The sequence below is a fragment of the Lissotriton vulgaris genome, chromosome 1_1 (genome assembly GCF_964263255.1).
Source record: "Lissotriton vulgaris chromosome 1_1, aLisVul1.2, whole genome shotgun sequence".
In the NCBI taxonomy this organism is placed as follows: domain Eukaryota; kingdom Metazoa; phylum Chordata; class Amphibia; order Caudata; family Salamandridae; genus Lissotriton; species Lissotriton vulgaris.
The window spans coordinates 655,898,219-655,914,514 of NC_141685.1; the positions used below are offsets into that span (position 1 = coordinate 655,898,219).

Sequence of the window (16,296 nt, forward strand, 5' to 3'; positions counted from 1 at the left end):
TCCGCCTGAAGCTCTGTGGTGATATTACCAAGGGCACTGGCAGTGATATTAGCTGTCGATTCTACCACTCGGGTCAATTGTCTCAGGTTCCTACTATTAACCATAGGTCCCCAAAACGGGAGAAAACCCTTGAAAAAGTCTCCTGCCTCTTGACAGGCAGTGTCCTCTTCGCTATTCACGCCTCTCACAACTCTAGTCTTGTGATAGTCTGCATCAACAGTGAACGTCGAGGGCAACAGATTTGCGATATAACATGAGCCCACAAAGTCGGAGGGCAACCATGTATACGCACGATCATGGCAGACAAAATATGTACCCTTGGCAGCCAGAAACACAGGGGACGAGACCATCGGCAGGATATAAGTCTCGGAGCAAGCACTCTCTCCAAGACGAACTTTTGATCTCCGACCACGACCCAATAGACAGAAATAACCAAGGTGGGGTACGACCCATATCGGAGGCGAGCTCCTAAGCTGCTTTTCACCAGTGAGCGCACTATACTCGACCTTACTCAGGACCCTATAGGCTTGTACCTCTTCTTCTGGTATGAGCGACGGTTCATAGATATCTCTATCTAAGTCCTCTATCGCTATAGACAAAGGCTTCTGATACGAGCCAGGACCAGAGTAGGGAGAACGTGGCTCTCGATTGGGGTAGGAATCCAGTGCGCTTCGAAACATTGTTTGAAATGCTCGAGCTGAACCCTGGGAACTAAAAGGAAGAACCAGATATGGAATTCCCTTATCCGTGGTATGTGGCATTAACCCGCACACCCAACAATTTGTAGTATTAACCACTAACTGATGCTGATGAATGAGCTGAATAAAGGAATTATTTCTGAATTCCGCACGTCTAGCCTGTTCGTGTTCGGGTAGGATATGGAAAGAATGAGGGGATGCAGTGGAGATAGTTTTAGGTTCAGAAGTGGGAGTAGGTATGGCGGAAGGTAAGAAGTACGACATCATGTAATACACCCCACCCACCAATAGCAAAGAAACAGTCAGAAACAGTAGGAACACTTGAAACATAAAACATTTGGTACGAATTATCTGCTGTAGTTTGGATCTTTGCGCCTGAGCTTCTTCCACATCCAGCAGCTTTGAAAACGCCATCCCCTAAAACCGTCCGCAACGTTTCTTGACGCACTTCGTTCTGTGTAGCAGTAGTCAATCCCTAGGAGTTCCCAGGAATCGACGGTCTTTGACCTAGCGCCAAGACCTACTAACCAGAAGGAAGTACACGCGCGGCCCTACGGTACACCTGGATGCAAGGTATCTTATTTACAAATATATACAAAAGTCTCTTAGCTGTGGAAGTAAAAACACATAGATGGAACGAAACTCAATGTTTACAAAAATAATCACAGTTATACGGGTGTTTTAGACTGATCGTGGCAAACGGGATAATGTAGATGTCAAAGGACAAAACAAAATCTTTATTAGTCTCTAGTGCTGGATCGCAAAAAATATCGAGTTTTCCCAGGACGTGTCTGTTCATCAAACAATGGATCCAACGAGGGGACAGAGTTCTGCTGATCAGTCGATTGTTCAGATCTTGAGTCTTGTGATGGCAAATGTTCAACAATGTCATTCTGCTGCACTGAGGATTCTCCGACAGGCTGTGGGTCGCTAAAGGGTACAAATGTCTGGAATTTCTCTGTTTCAGACGAAGCAATGCCTTTCCTCACCCACGAGTCCGCTGGTAAAGGTATTGGTACCTTTTTCGTATGAGTGGCATGCACCCAATTTTTGCGCCCTTCCAAACGGACAGCGGTTCTCGTGGCGAGGAGGACTTGAAAAGGGCCAGTAAAACGGGGTTCCAGATTCTTCTTGCGGGCAAAGTTACGAGTAACCACCCAGTCTCCGGGCTGGAGCTGGTGGCCTGGACCCTCCGTCTGCGTCGGCAGTGCTTCGTGAACCTGTTGGTGAATTAACCTCAGTTTAGCAGTCAAATCATGAAGATAATCAATCAACATTGGATACTCAAGATTAGAAAACACACTTGGTCTAGGGACCCCCCAAACATTCGCAGGACGGCGAACACTATTTCATAGGGACTAAGCCCTACTCGGGAGTGTACTGTCGCCCTTGTTGACAACAAGGCTAGAGGCAAAGCGTCAGGCCACGAAAGACCAGTCGTAGCCTGAATCTTAGCCAGCTTGAGTTTAAGGGTGCCATTATACCCTTCAACCAAACCTGCTGACTGGGGATGATTGGCGCTGTGGAATTTTTGATTAATTCCAAGGCCCTTACACACACTCTTCATCACACTCCCTACAAACTCACTTCCATTATCAGACCATACGATTCGGGGCATTCCATACCGAGGAAAGTATTCCTTCAGCAGGATTTTCGCAGTAGACAAGGCTGTATTGTCTTTAAGAGGATAGGCTTCAATCCATCGGGAGAATGCGCAAACCACAACTAAAACGTATTTCAGGTTATTGCATCGCTCCATATGGATGAAGTCTAGCTGGATCACTTCAAAGGGGTATGAAGGGGGAGCAAAATGGCCAGGAGGTGTAGGGGTTCCCTTACCAGGATTGTACAACATACATACCATACAATTCTTCACCAATCTCTCAGCACACTTCGTAATACCATCATTCTTCCACACAGGGGACAACAACTTACAAATACCTTTCGCACTAATATGTGCTAACCCGTGTGCCATCGTCACAACAGCCAGCACATATGCATCTGGCAACATCCATCTCTTGTGCTCCGACAAATCAATCCAGCAACCATTCGCATCCAACTTTCCCGTATTCTCTTTCCACTTCGTCTTTTCAGTATCAGTAGCCTCATTCTGTATCTCTTTCACACTTTGGATAGTATCCTCACACATACTTGTCTCTGTAGGCCACCTAACCGAACTCGTCACATACATTCTAGTGCTAAGGTTCCGGGCAGTCTCCTTAGCCGTCTCATCTGCAAACGCATTACCACGACCAACATCATCCGTCACCTTACGATGCGCACTACATTTAACAATCGCTACCTGCTTAGGCAACGTAAGTGCATCCAAAAGATCATTCACAAGCTGTCCATGTTGAATCTTCGTACCATGCGACGTCATAAAACCTCTCTCTCTCCACAATCGTCCAAAGCTATGGGCGACGCCAAAAGCATATTGGCTGTCGGTAAACACATTCACTCGTTTCCCTTTCGCCAACACACACGCTCTAGTTAACGCAATCAGCTCTGCAGCCTGGGCAGAGTTCTGATTCAATCTCGCAGTTTCCACAACAGTATTCAACGTTACCACAGCATATGCAGTAGTCACATCACCATTTGGCAATTTAAAACATGAACCATCCACATACAAAGTTCCATCGGGATCTTCCAAAGGAGTGTTTTTAAGGTCCACCCGACCTTTGGTTTCCTCCTCAGTCCTTAAGTAACAGTCATGCACTGCTACTTCATCTGACTCTGCACTAATTGGCAATAAGGTCGCCGGGTTTAGGACATTACAACGTTTTATCTGAATATGGCTTGCCAACAGCGTCAACTCGTACCCAGACAACCTCGCACTCGTCAAGTGCTGAGTTTTCGTATGATTTAAAAGAGTATCAACTGCATGTGGCACCATCACCGTAAGCATATTATCCATGACCAATCCTGCTGATTGTCGGATGGACACCGCAGCTGCCGCAGTTGCTCTCAAACAACTCGGCAATGCTCTAGCTACCGGGTCCAAGGTCGAGGAAAAATATGCACATGGACGCTGCTTATCACCAAAGGGTTGCGTCAAAACACTCAACCCACAACCTTCCATCTCATGAACGTATAGTGTAAACGGCTTACTGTAGTCAGGGGTACCTAACACAGGAGCCGAACACAACGCATCACGCAGTTCAGAAAAACTTTTCTGACATTCTTCCGTCCATGGTAAAGGAGTCGAAACATCCTTGCACGTAAGAGCCACCAATGGTTTCGCTAACAAAGAAAAATTTGGAATCCACTGTCGGCAGTATGACGTGATACCTAAAAAGGCACGCACATCTCTTTGGGTTACTGGCACAGATATACGCGCAATAGCTGCAATTCTCTCTGGGGTCAACCTTCTTCCCTCCTTTGACAATAAGTGACCTAAATAGGTTACTTCTTGACAACAATATTGAAGCTTAGAAGGTGACACCTTGTGATGTAAGTCACAGAGATGTTGCAACAACGACACCGTAGCAATTTTACAAATGTCCTGAGTATCTGCGGCCACCAATAAGTCGTCAACGTATTGAATTAAGGCTGCACCAGCCGGCAACACAAATGCATCTAGTTGGCCTTTTAAGGCTTGGCTGTATATCGATGGACTTTCACAGTAGCCCTGAGGAGCACGTTTAAACCGGAAGCTACGACCACCAAGAGAGAATCCAAAAAGGTCTCTGCTTTCCTCAGCAATCGGAATACTGAAGAACGCATTCTTCAGATCGATCACTGAAAACCAGGATGCCGAAGCTGGAATCAGAGTCAATAGCGCCGTGATGTCAGGCACAACAGGGAACTGAGGAATCACTATTTTATTTACCTCCCGTAAATCAATAACAAAACGATAAACGGGTGGTTTCGAAGGATCAGTACGTTTCAAAATAGGCAGCACAGGGCTGTTGCACACGTTTCCCCGAGTCTCTTCAATAACATCTTTCTCGATCAGATCATAGATGATCGCCAACAGTGCCCGTTCACCATCAAGGGATATTCGATACTGGGGAATACGCGGCAGTCGCACATTAGATTTCACATGAACAACATAAGGAGAGATGTCAAGCAGGCCCACGTCATTTGGACCCGTTGCCCACAAAGATGCAGGAAGAGAACTCAATTCCGGTGGAAGCTTATCAAGAGACAAATACATTGGAGAGACAACTTTCTCACCCAAAGTAAGTTTTACTCCCGCAGGAGAACAGTACAAAGTCGCATACAAACGTTTCAGCAAATCCAGGCCCAAAAGATTTTCACCACAGCCAGTGGTCAAAATCAACGGAGCTTTAAGCTCACGAGGCCCAATCGTAAGTGGCAAAGGGCACGAAACCGGATTGCTAACAGGGGCGCCAGAGAATCCAACGGAAACATTTGTTAAGCCAGACAAAGGTGCGCCAGGGAGTTTCGAATGCATGATGGAACTTTTCGCTGCACCAGTGTCCAACAGAAAAGGCTCAACGACGCCCGAGGTGGCAACTGCGACGTAAGGCCCTCTCTGATCAACCGGAACTGATACTACTCCCTCTCCTTGTCTATGGCTGTCCTAGTAATTACCGTCGTCAGTTCCCTGATCGACGTAATAGTCATCAACATTGTACTGCGCAGATCGTCCTTGTGATGATCCACGTTGATCAAAACAATTATTGGAATTTGACAAATTGTCTGAACGGTCATTTTGAGCACCACGACCCCTACCACGTGATGTCTGCTGAGAACCACCACGACCTCCTCTAAATATGTTACCACTATTACGCTCATTGAGAGCTGGACAGTTGAATTTTAGATGACCCTCCTGTCTGCAGTAGGCACACTGGTTGTACCCTAACGAAGATCTCTGTGAAGAGGAGTCATTTCGCGATTGCGACCTGTTAGATTGCAACTGCGATCGAGTACGTTGTTGCTAATCATTCTGATTCGAACGCGGAGGATACGCTTGCTGCAACAACACCTTAGTTTTGAGTTCTCTCGTCTTTTTATCGGCACGGTCAGTCTCTTCTTTCTCCCTATTCTCGTAATACTGGGCGGTGGCCAATATTTGAGCAGAAGTGGAAACAGCCCACGCACTCTCAGAATTTTTTAATTTGTTGCACAAATCGGGCAATAAGTTAGAAACAAATTTATCCACAAACAACCGCTGACCACCCTCGGTACCCATATCCTGACCACTATGATCGATAAATGCCTCCTCAAATCTCGTAAAGAAATCGGAGACACTCTCGTCCTTCTTCTGTCTGCAAGCTGACAACTTGTCCCAGTTCACCCTAATAGCTGGCATAAGTGTTTTCATCAAGGTAATTATTCTCTGAGGGAGATCAGTAATAAGCTGTTCAGGCTTAGCCCCACCAATTTGTCCTGTATCTGCCGCAGTAAGAGCAGCCCAATCACCACCTAATTTGTTTGCATGATCTTCGTGACGAATCTTAGCCCATACCGGTTGCGGTACGACATTTCCAAACAGCATATCAATGTCGGCAAGATTCATTATTGTAGCATCTACAAGCTGTGACAATTCCTTATAATAACCTGCGGGATTTTTGCGAGGGTCAGGCAAAGATTGCTTCACCTGTAAAACTTCTGATCGTTTCCATGGGAGATGTATCCATACTCTCTGGAAATGTGCCAATACCGGAGGTTGAGCCTGCGGATTGGCTGGCATCCATACTGGAGGAACCTCGCGCAGGGGATACTGACCAGACGCATCTAACTGACTCTCAATATCCTCAACGAACAATGCTTGAGGTATCGGAGAGGGGCGGAGGGCCAATAATTGCTCGATGGCACGTCTAACATTGGTGCCCACTACCATTCCACTCGAAAACTGAAGCTGTAAGTTGGTCAAAGCAGTTAATACATCTTCCGATGCATCTGCCGATATTTGATCGCGCAAAACCTTACACATTTCTTCAAAAACATATCTCTGTGTCGGTATATTGAATTGACCAAACGTATTCAACACCGAACGTGGAGGATTTCTATAGGGGTGCAACATCCATGACATCGCCATATTGTACAACGCGGCACGTTCCCTATTACCAGGGAGCTGACTACGTCTTTGTGGACCGTCCGAATCAGCGGACTCAAGAATAGGTCCAAGAGAATTAGCAAAATTTGCAGCCATTGAAGGGGTACGACGTCGAGTAGTTGGAGAAGTATACGATAGAGTAGGGACAAGAGAAGAAGTAGAAACAGAAGAAGCAGTAGGAGTAAGTAGAACAGGAGCAGTAGCTGGAGCAGGAGTATGTGGAAGTACAAGCGGAGGAGCAGTAGGGACAGCAATAGGCAAGGGAGCAGGAACAGTCGGAAGAACAGGTTGAGGAGCAGGTACAGGAGCAGGTACAGGAGGAATCGCAGGAGCTGGGGTATCCTGTGCGTACGGAGGTGGTGACTTCATAAGATAGGACATTAAAGGATCCTCAACTAATTCCTCCTTCTTATCCGACTCCGTTGGCAAGACGGGATAACATTTATCTATAGTCATACGCTGAAGCCTGTCAAAAACTTCCTTTTCCTTATCCTCCTTATCACGCTGAAACTGCTCTGCTTTCTTTACAATGGTAGCAACACCATCTCTTTGATTACGTTTTGTCTGTCTGATCTCTTTCTGTCTGACTTCTTTGCGGCATAACCGAAAGGCATCAAACATGGCCGGCCTTGACTTTTTCTTAAATAATTTAGCCTCAAGGTTATCTAAAATCGGGGTCTCAAAACTACCATGAGGTGGCCAACTAAGGACACCATCTTTTTTGGTGTAGCGAATCCAATATTCATTAAAGGTAATCGGACCTAACCCATGCTTGCTGTAAAGCTCATAAGTGGGAGTTCCAACCGGAGGTATCGGACACGAGTCCTCCAGTCGGGAATCCGTACCACAACGTCTAAAACAACTGAACAAAGTACTACGACCAGGCATCTTGCACACTAGCCGAGTTTCACAAACTTCAAGGGTTACGGGATTTACCAAGTCCCTGCAAAGAGCAAAAACCCTCAGTTTTTTGGCGGCTGCAGTCGTCAAATATTACAACAAAGAACCAAGTACTAAGAACCACAAATGCAATGAAACCATGCAACAACTAAGAACCACAACTAAGAACTCTGGGAGCGACCCACAAATACTTAACTCAAAGATCGATGGCGTCACCAGGAAGGCCCGCCAATCGTCTCGCTGTACCAAGGTCTACGCCAGGCGCCAAAACAGGTCTACAGTCAGGGCAGCAGTCCGTCGCAGCCGTCAGGAGGCGGGAATCTTCGCGGGAAAAGTCGTCGGGCCACTTATTTCGACAACAGGATCGATGAAGCGGGGTGCACCTTCCCTCGGAGATTTCACACGAAGTTCCTCACGATCGTCGGGCTTGGACCGGTACCACTGATGCAGCCCCACGTTGGGCGCCAACTGAAGGACTGGGTTATTTAAGACCCAGCGGTGCCAGGGGACAACACCTGAAACTTTCGTGGGTAACCTGTTCCGGCGTACAAATGACAGAGACACGGGACACTTCCTTCGGCGTCAAAGATTCAAGGTTTATTTACTGCAGGGAACACAGAAGTCACGTGAAGTACACAGCCGGTATGTTCGCGGGATCTGATTCAATTTGCTACTGTGGATCGCTCCTTTTTATACAGTTTTCTCTCATAGGTTAGCATGGTACACAAAGGTTTACAACTTGGTTCCCATAATTATCCCCGAGAGGGGTCGCTTTGATGTATTCAAGGTCCGGAACATAAGTACAGAAACATTCGGTGGTTCCCAACTGTAAAAACCCATCTTCCCACCATTAGTACATTCCAATCGGCAGTAAACAGATCGAAGAAGGAACAAGGACAGGTGCAGAGGAAGGCAGAAACAGTGGGGAGATCGGAATGGGTGTAAAAGGGGTGGTATCGGGAAACACGAGCTACAGGCATCAAAGGAACGTGCCTAATGAGATGCACAGCTGAGACAATAGATCGGCACAGAAAGATGTGCCTCGAGCGGGGCCATCTGCCTTACAGTATCATCCCCCTCATCATAAAGACTCTGTCAAAGGAAACGTGTCTTCCGTAAGAGTCTTGGGAATCCCAGGGTCACGAAGCGGACAGCGTCCGTTCGCTGGCTACTTGAGGGCAAGAGACAAAATGGATGCCACATCTAAGATGGAACCCGTGGGCTCGGAATAAGAAACCCACGAAACAAACGAACGGTTTAGGTTAACACAGCGAAACTGCGTACACCCACTAAACTCGTCATTTGCGGTTCATAGATACCAGACTCGACCATATTCGTGCGAGTCGAAAACACCACTTACAATCGTCACGGAACCTCACCCTGCAGCCAATACCCTGCTAACATGGCCAAAGGCCGTATGTAGCAGAGGTTGGATTAACGTAAGGGAGTTAAATATTACTTTACATTAAAAAAATGTCGAGATTCACTGAAAAAAGCAAAGGTTATAGGGAAGTTATAGTAAGGAAATAGCATTTAAAAAAAGTAGAAATTTACTGAAAAAACAAAGGTTAAGGGACGTTATAGTTAGGAAATAAAATTACCAAAACCTTAGAAATTCACAAAAAAATAAAGGTTACAGGGACGGTATAGTAGGTTCAGATTTTAAACACACAAAAGCGTAGAAATTCAGCAGATAGAGTTATCTCAAGTAACTATAACTCGTGCCCTAAGGTAACTATAACTCGAGCCTTTGCCATGCACTGCTAATTTCCCCACATAATATATCACTCATGACATCTATGGCATCATTAATAATATCAGTGCACCATTTTCTATAAAATTATTGATGAGAAAACTATGCATGGCGAGGGGTCATCTGCTTGGGGTCGGTTGCTCATGGAGTGTAGTATACAAGGCATGGCCTCAGGCCAGGCTGTGTGGCCAACCACACACCGTGCACAGCCAAAGTCCATGTGAGGTGTGTGGTTGGTTTTACGTTTGGTAATAAAATTACTTTATGTTAAAAAAAACTGTTTTTCCTCTGAAAAAAATAAATGTTAAAGGGACGTTATAGTTGGGTGAAAATGTTAGTTAAAACATACCATTTTAAACTTAAAAATACACAGAAATCCATTAGGTATAGGTAACTGAAGGATTCATAACCTACACACTTGGCATGCACTACTTATGACTTCAAGTATTACATAAATCATGACATGTTCTATGATATTTTTAATAACATTATTGATGCCATCTGAAATTAAATCACTGTGCATGGGAAGTTACCTTAGACATATTAACAAACTGATAATTTTCCAACCAAATGCAGAAGATTCCTTTAAAATTACAAATACAATCAACCATTTGCCACAATCTAAGCATGGCAGGGGAAGGGAAGAACCTTTCAGAACCAAATTTGGGGGTAGGCCAGGGTGTTCCCCCATTTCAAAGGCTGGCACAAGTATAAATATTCAACTCTCAAACACCTCTTCAGTACACTAATGGACCTGTGGACAACTTCAGAAAGACTCCCTGGACCACCTGAGGACTGCCCAGCTGCTATCAGAGGACTACCTTGATGTTTAAAGACCTACCTTACTCAATGAAGGAGAACCAGACCATCCACTCGAACCCAAGAAAATTAAAAGTGACTCCAAGGCTAGATGGCTGGCCTCCTGTGTGAGCTACAGGGACATAACAAGCTCCAGAGTCTTTGAACCCTGCAAGTGGTTTCAGCTGTAGTGCGTCCTAAACCCCCAAGGGGTGCCCCCCAGGTCCTGGTCCCTTGTTTGTGGTGTTGATGGTACTGCACCTGCCTAACCCTAAAACTTGGTACTTAGAAGAAATTTCACCAAAACGTGCCAAAAGAACCAACAGAAGAAGGGGACTTACCTACCAGCAGATCTGCCCAAGGTGCATAGCCTGTTTACCCAACTTTGCAGTAGCTCCCACTGCGTTCTTCTCCACAGCAGAAAATACTGTTCAGCAGGACCTCTCAATGACGGTATCCTGCCTTGTGGATCTCTCTTCAGCTACAGACAGCAGCTTCAGCCACCGGAGATTTTCAACTTCCAAAACATTGTCTAACTCCAAAGATATAAACCTTCGCAAGGTTTAATAGCGACCAGCACACCATCGAAGAAGACTACCTCCTCTGACTGGAAATCCAGCTTCACCTACTCTGTGCTTTTTACCGCTGGCATCAATGGTTTCACTGAGACTTGGTCCAGCGCTCCCCGGCAACAATGACTCTTCCTTGGCTGTTGAACTCTAGCTTCCCCTGGGAATTTTATCATGACATTTTCTAAATCTGGAGGTAAGCCAAGACTGAGCCCAATCCACTCCTTGTATCTAACCCGCGCTCCATCACTGTCAGTGTTAACTTCTGACTTTGCTCTAGTCTCACATGACCAGATAGCTATGGTTGGCGTTTGATCTTTTAGGACCTATTTTACACTAAAAACATTAAGAATTCACAAGTCTACTGATTGGATTTTATTTGTTTTGGTGTTATTCTATTTATTAAAAAGTGACCTATTTTTGTAAATTGTTTTGTTATTTTTATTGTGTTGTGGTTTCACTTTATTACTGTTTGTGTGCTGCATAAATACTTTACACTGTACCTCTACGTTAAGCCTGATTGCTTTCGTGCCTACGATTGTGGCTGTTACTTCAGTAGGATTTTCACCCACTCAACCAATAGGCCAATTTCATACAATAGATAAAACTATTCTTAAACTACAAAGTACCCAAGTACCCAGAGAGGAGGCAAGAAGAAACTGAGGCAATTAGCTAATTGTGAAAGCAATTAAGTTTTTTAACAAGTGTGATGGCCTGTGCAACATCAGAACATTAGACCTTAAAACCTTTCTTTTGAGTGCCTTCCTCGAATCAAGAGATTATTTAGGATAAGATATTTTACATAGCCTTGCTATCTTCCCAGGACTTCTCACAAGTTTTCTAGTACTAATGTTCGTGAAAAGCCAGAAAAATGTGTTCACAAGCATGGGTAAAAATTATTATGAAAATTATTGATTATTAGGTTGATCCATTTAATAGAATTACTTACTTGGTCATGTTTCTTGCCAAGCAATCCTTCCTACATATCTCTCCCATTCCTGGAAAGTGGTTAATTCGCTGGAACAAAGATAACCATTAGTTAGTGCATGCTTTGGAAACGTATTTACCACATATTTTTGCAAATTCAATTGACTGCATGTGTTGGCTCACCAAGTGACCATTCATTTCCTAAAAGAAATATCTAAAATTACCATTGTAAGTAGGGTCTGGCAGAAGTTTTTATTCCGTTGGTGGAATTCAGGTAAATCCAAATTATAGTGTACACTTAATTCCCCAAATTACTTGCCATTTCTCACTATGCAATTTCACGTAATTTTTCTAATGGGCCAAACTAGAGCGTGCAGAAAATATTTCACAAGGGGACAGCTTTTGCTTAAATTGGTTTCCAGTGGGTATCTCACATGACATTCCACCCAAGGTGCACACTTGCGTGAAAAATATCACACAAGACACCTGAAAGCTACATTTCATGCTACAAGCGTGAATTCACAAATGTTTTATGGAATTTCAAGAAATTTTAAGAGAAATAATTATCCAATTTTGCCCCCCCTTAATTGTAATAACAGTATACATTTTCTGCCTTTTTCAAATTATTATTTTTTTGTTTTTATTAGTTTTCATATGCAGACAAAGACAGTATCAGATGTCACTTGTATTATTCCAAATCATTATATAACTACTGTTCCAGTGATTACCAAGCAGAGGCATACCTGTAGGTCTATAAATTAGGTGATACAACCACCAGGGTGTTACTGTACTAGGTGATAAAGATACGTACGCTAAGCAGTTATGTGTCTATATGTCTAGTGTGCTAACTGAGGTGGTACCCCTGAACTGGGGAAGGGAAGTTGCGATCTGAACTCAGTGATAGACGGGGCCTTATTTGTGGAGGATGCATGTAAGAGCGGAGCAAGACTCCAGCTGGGCTGTGGTTAGTTGAGGAGTTGAGGGCTGGGCTGACACCGCGTATGTCTGGCCAGTGGCGTAACGAAACATGAGGGGGCCCCCCTGCAAAGTACATGGAGGGGCCCCCTCCGGAGCTTTCAGGCCGGGTCACTCACCTGAAGGGGACCCTTGGAGCACGGGCGCCCCTACACTACAGAGGCAGCAGGGGCCTTGTCACACCACTGCCACAAGGCTCTCACAAATATTCCCCCGGTCTTTACAAACCAGTTCTGATATGGCAATGTCGGGGTCTGAATGTTCATCTTAACCTCCACTTCGTTGGCCACCCACTAGCACCCTCTATCCACCCTATCCTCCATGGTGGAGGAACGTTCTATTCTGGCCTCCAAAAAGGACATCTCCTGGTCATGGGAGACTACAGCTTATGGCTGGAGTCTTCTAATGGTCATGGGAGACCTCAGCTTATGAGGCACCAGTCTCCTGATGGCGCAGCTCTTACATGACGTGGACTCTGTGAATTTGCATTAATTGGACAAACCATTCATTCTGCTGCTCCCTTACTAACCCTTCATCTTTGTCTCTCGTTACTTATTTGTGGCAGAGACACTCTCCAAAGTGCTTTTTAGATTACATCTCTCCAGCTCTGAACCTCTCAAAAGAGTCATTTCATTTATTAGAGGGATTGAAATCTCCAAATATTTGTTCAGGTACTCTCTAAAAGTCTCAATAATTTTGCAAAGGTCTGGCACTTTCTTTTTAAGGTTAAATAAATACTTGAAAACACTCAGACTGAAATAATGCCTACACCCAACAACCTTTCTTTTAGATCTTCCCACTTGTACCTCCTTTGCACCTGTTGATGCATTCAACCTTGATACCGTACCTCCTGTGCACCGGTTGATGCAACCAACCTTGATGTTGACCTTGCAGGCGGCGCCCACAGGACCCCCTTCAGATTCTGCCCAGAGAAGCTAAAGGAGCTCTGTTTATGCTTCTCAAGACACTCTTGTTGGAATTGTTGAGTTTTCCTTTAGGACAAGGCACCATCCTCACTGCCTGGAAAAATGCCGCTGTGAAACCCCTCCTGAAAAAGGTTTTCTGCACCCTCTGGATATTAATAACTTCAGTGCAATCTCTCTCACCATTCTGGGTCAGTTAATTGAAACACTACTTTTCCAAGATGTTCAAACATTTGTGGGAGAAAACAATATTTATACCTTTCTCAACTGGATTTGCAGTTTTGCTCTGCCCATAGCTGCCAAGGTTTCAGATTGCTATGTGTGACATTTTCATAATTTCAGTGTAATTATGAGTTGCATTTCAACAACTATGAGTGACACTTTCTTGCGAGCGAAATCAAGCAATGAAGACATGGGAAACATATAAATATCAGAAATTACACCCATTTGAGCAACAAGAAACTCTGAGAAGATCTTAAAACTGCTGCAAGGTATGGGAAACGGAAGGGGACTAACTGGAGAGAGACTTTGTGACTTAAGTTCTCCATAACAGTGGGCAGGCACTGCAGCTGCTCAGAAGTTGATCACATTAATCTGATCCTTCATGACTACATGGTAGCCTAAAAAGAAAATTTTATAGCATAGCAAGTGGAACTAGGAGATTATACTGTTACTCAGTCTCCATCACATACTCATAGCTGCCAAGTATTCGGACTTCTCATGTGTCACATTTTTTATGATTTCACTGTACCTATGAGTGACATTCAACAGCAACATGTGACAACATGTGTAAAACTTAGAGTGACACACTTTCAAATAATGAGAAGTTCTAAAAAGATTTTGAAACTACTACAAAATACCTGAAATAGAAGTTCACTAACTTACTGCCCCTTTATAAGAGGATTGTACTGTTATCTGTCAGGGGCTCAGTGCTGCAGAGAGCGCTGGTATACATTACACTCAACTGTTGTCCTCTTACTGCTGCCTCAATACTGGTGTTCATTTAGGGTTGCCACCTTTTGCAGAAAAAAACAGTCTACAGTTCCAGGTTTTGACAGTTTGCAAAGGACTGGACTTGGTTTTTAAGGGAACTTTGCATGAAATTGTCCTAATTCATTTTTGAAATGCACTTTCTGTCTTTTTTTACTTTATCAGTCAAGGGTCATTAGGGCAGTTTGAAAACACATTTTACACTGTTTTCTTCTTATATGCACTACTTAAAGTATGTACAGATATGGGTAAAAATACCTTTTGTATCTGCCAGAATATTGAAATACTTACTGTACCGGAGTCGCGCTTCTAGAGCTGTTTTCTCTGATAAATTACCTGAATGCTGCTGGTGCGGCCGTGGTAGTAGGTAGGTTGAGGCAGAAGTTATAATTTCTGGGGCTTAGTGCCATAGAGTGTTCTGGTATACATTACACTCGACTGCTGTGCTTTTACTTTCGCATCAATGCTGGTGCTCACTGTACCGCACAGGCTGAGGCAGGAAATTGAACATCGGACCTACACTAGTTGGATATGTGTGTTACCAGGCCGGCGGAAAAACAATTAGCCAGACTATGCCGACTAGGCCCCCTGGCTCCTACCATGGAATTTGCAATCATAATAATGGCATGTGCAATACAGCACTTTGGACTCCAGGCCAGGGCTTCGGGCGGGGCCCGGCCTACACTCAAGCCTCCATAAGGATGTTAGAGGCCCCAAACATTAGCAGCTGCCTAGTAATTATAGAGAGACACTGTTAGATTGTGTCAGTGGACTCACTTGAGCCGACGACACAGGACAGTAAGTCTCTGAGAAGTCTGTGAATCAGTGTAGACGAGGCTGAGAGAGACTGAGGCACAGGTCAGTTACATAGGTCACAGCCAGGCGGCCTCAGGCTGGCTGTATTTTTATTTTTTTTAAACACTACAAAGTTGTTTACTCACGGCTGTTTACTAAAATGAGTACTCCTTCCACATGTATTGCAAATTAGAGACAAACCAGGGCACATCTTGTCATTGGCTCAGTGTCCCACCATTCCACATCTGTAAAATGTCCCTATAAATTCTAAATCTCCTTTTTTAAAACTCACTATTAGTTTTGACAACACACACATATCACTTGTGCCCTCTTTTTCACAGTAGTTGTCACATCCTTCTCTACACTCAACTCTTCCACACACTTCAGCATTAGTTCTAAATGTTTACCCACCAGAATCACTTCTTCTAGAGGTGGGTCATCCTTCGACCAAAATTCTTCTGGTATTTTGTCACTACTGCTTTTTAAAATAAATTAGTCGTAAATTCTCTGCTCTGTAGGTTTGCCAAAATTGAAGCTTTATGCCAGTTTGGGCAAAATAGTCACAAAATCTTCCACAGACTCCTCTAGTTTTTGGAAGACTATTTCGTACTCAATCAAATTCCTTGTGTCTTCTCTCGACAATTCAGGTCCATTTTCTAACACCTCGTGCGCCTAAATAATGTAATAACAGTGCATGTTTCCTCACTGAGCTTAGGTTGGTGCCACAAACTCAAGCATAATTTCCAAAAAACTTCTTCCATTTATTCCAGTTAAGATTAGGTTCACCCCGTGATGTCAAGAAAAATCATTGGAGCTGAAATTTTCTGCAGAAAATACTACAAGAATGCCTTTAAATTGACTAAACACCTGAATATATTATAGAGAAGAGCAAAAAGCAAGTGTCAGGGTATTGTTGGCTTTTTGCTCAAAATTACATTATTTA

The 16,296-nt window shown here is 44.1% G+C and overlaps 1 protein-coding gene across 1 annotated transcript in view; it reads right to left on the reverse strand.

Annotated features, from left to right (window-relative positions):
• The window catches only part of TTLL7 (tubulin tyrosine ligase like 7), a 1,104,754-nt gene that overhangs the window by 667,141 nt on the left and 421,317 nt on the right, over positions 1 to 16,296 (reverse strand). The window contains exon 7 of the mRNA XM_086936338.1: positions 11,693 to 11,760. Within this exon, the coding sequence (XP_086792464.1) occupies positions 11,693 to 11,760 (68 nt within the window). The remainder of the gene's footprint in view (positions 1 to 11,692; positions 11,761 to 16,296) is intronic.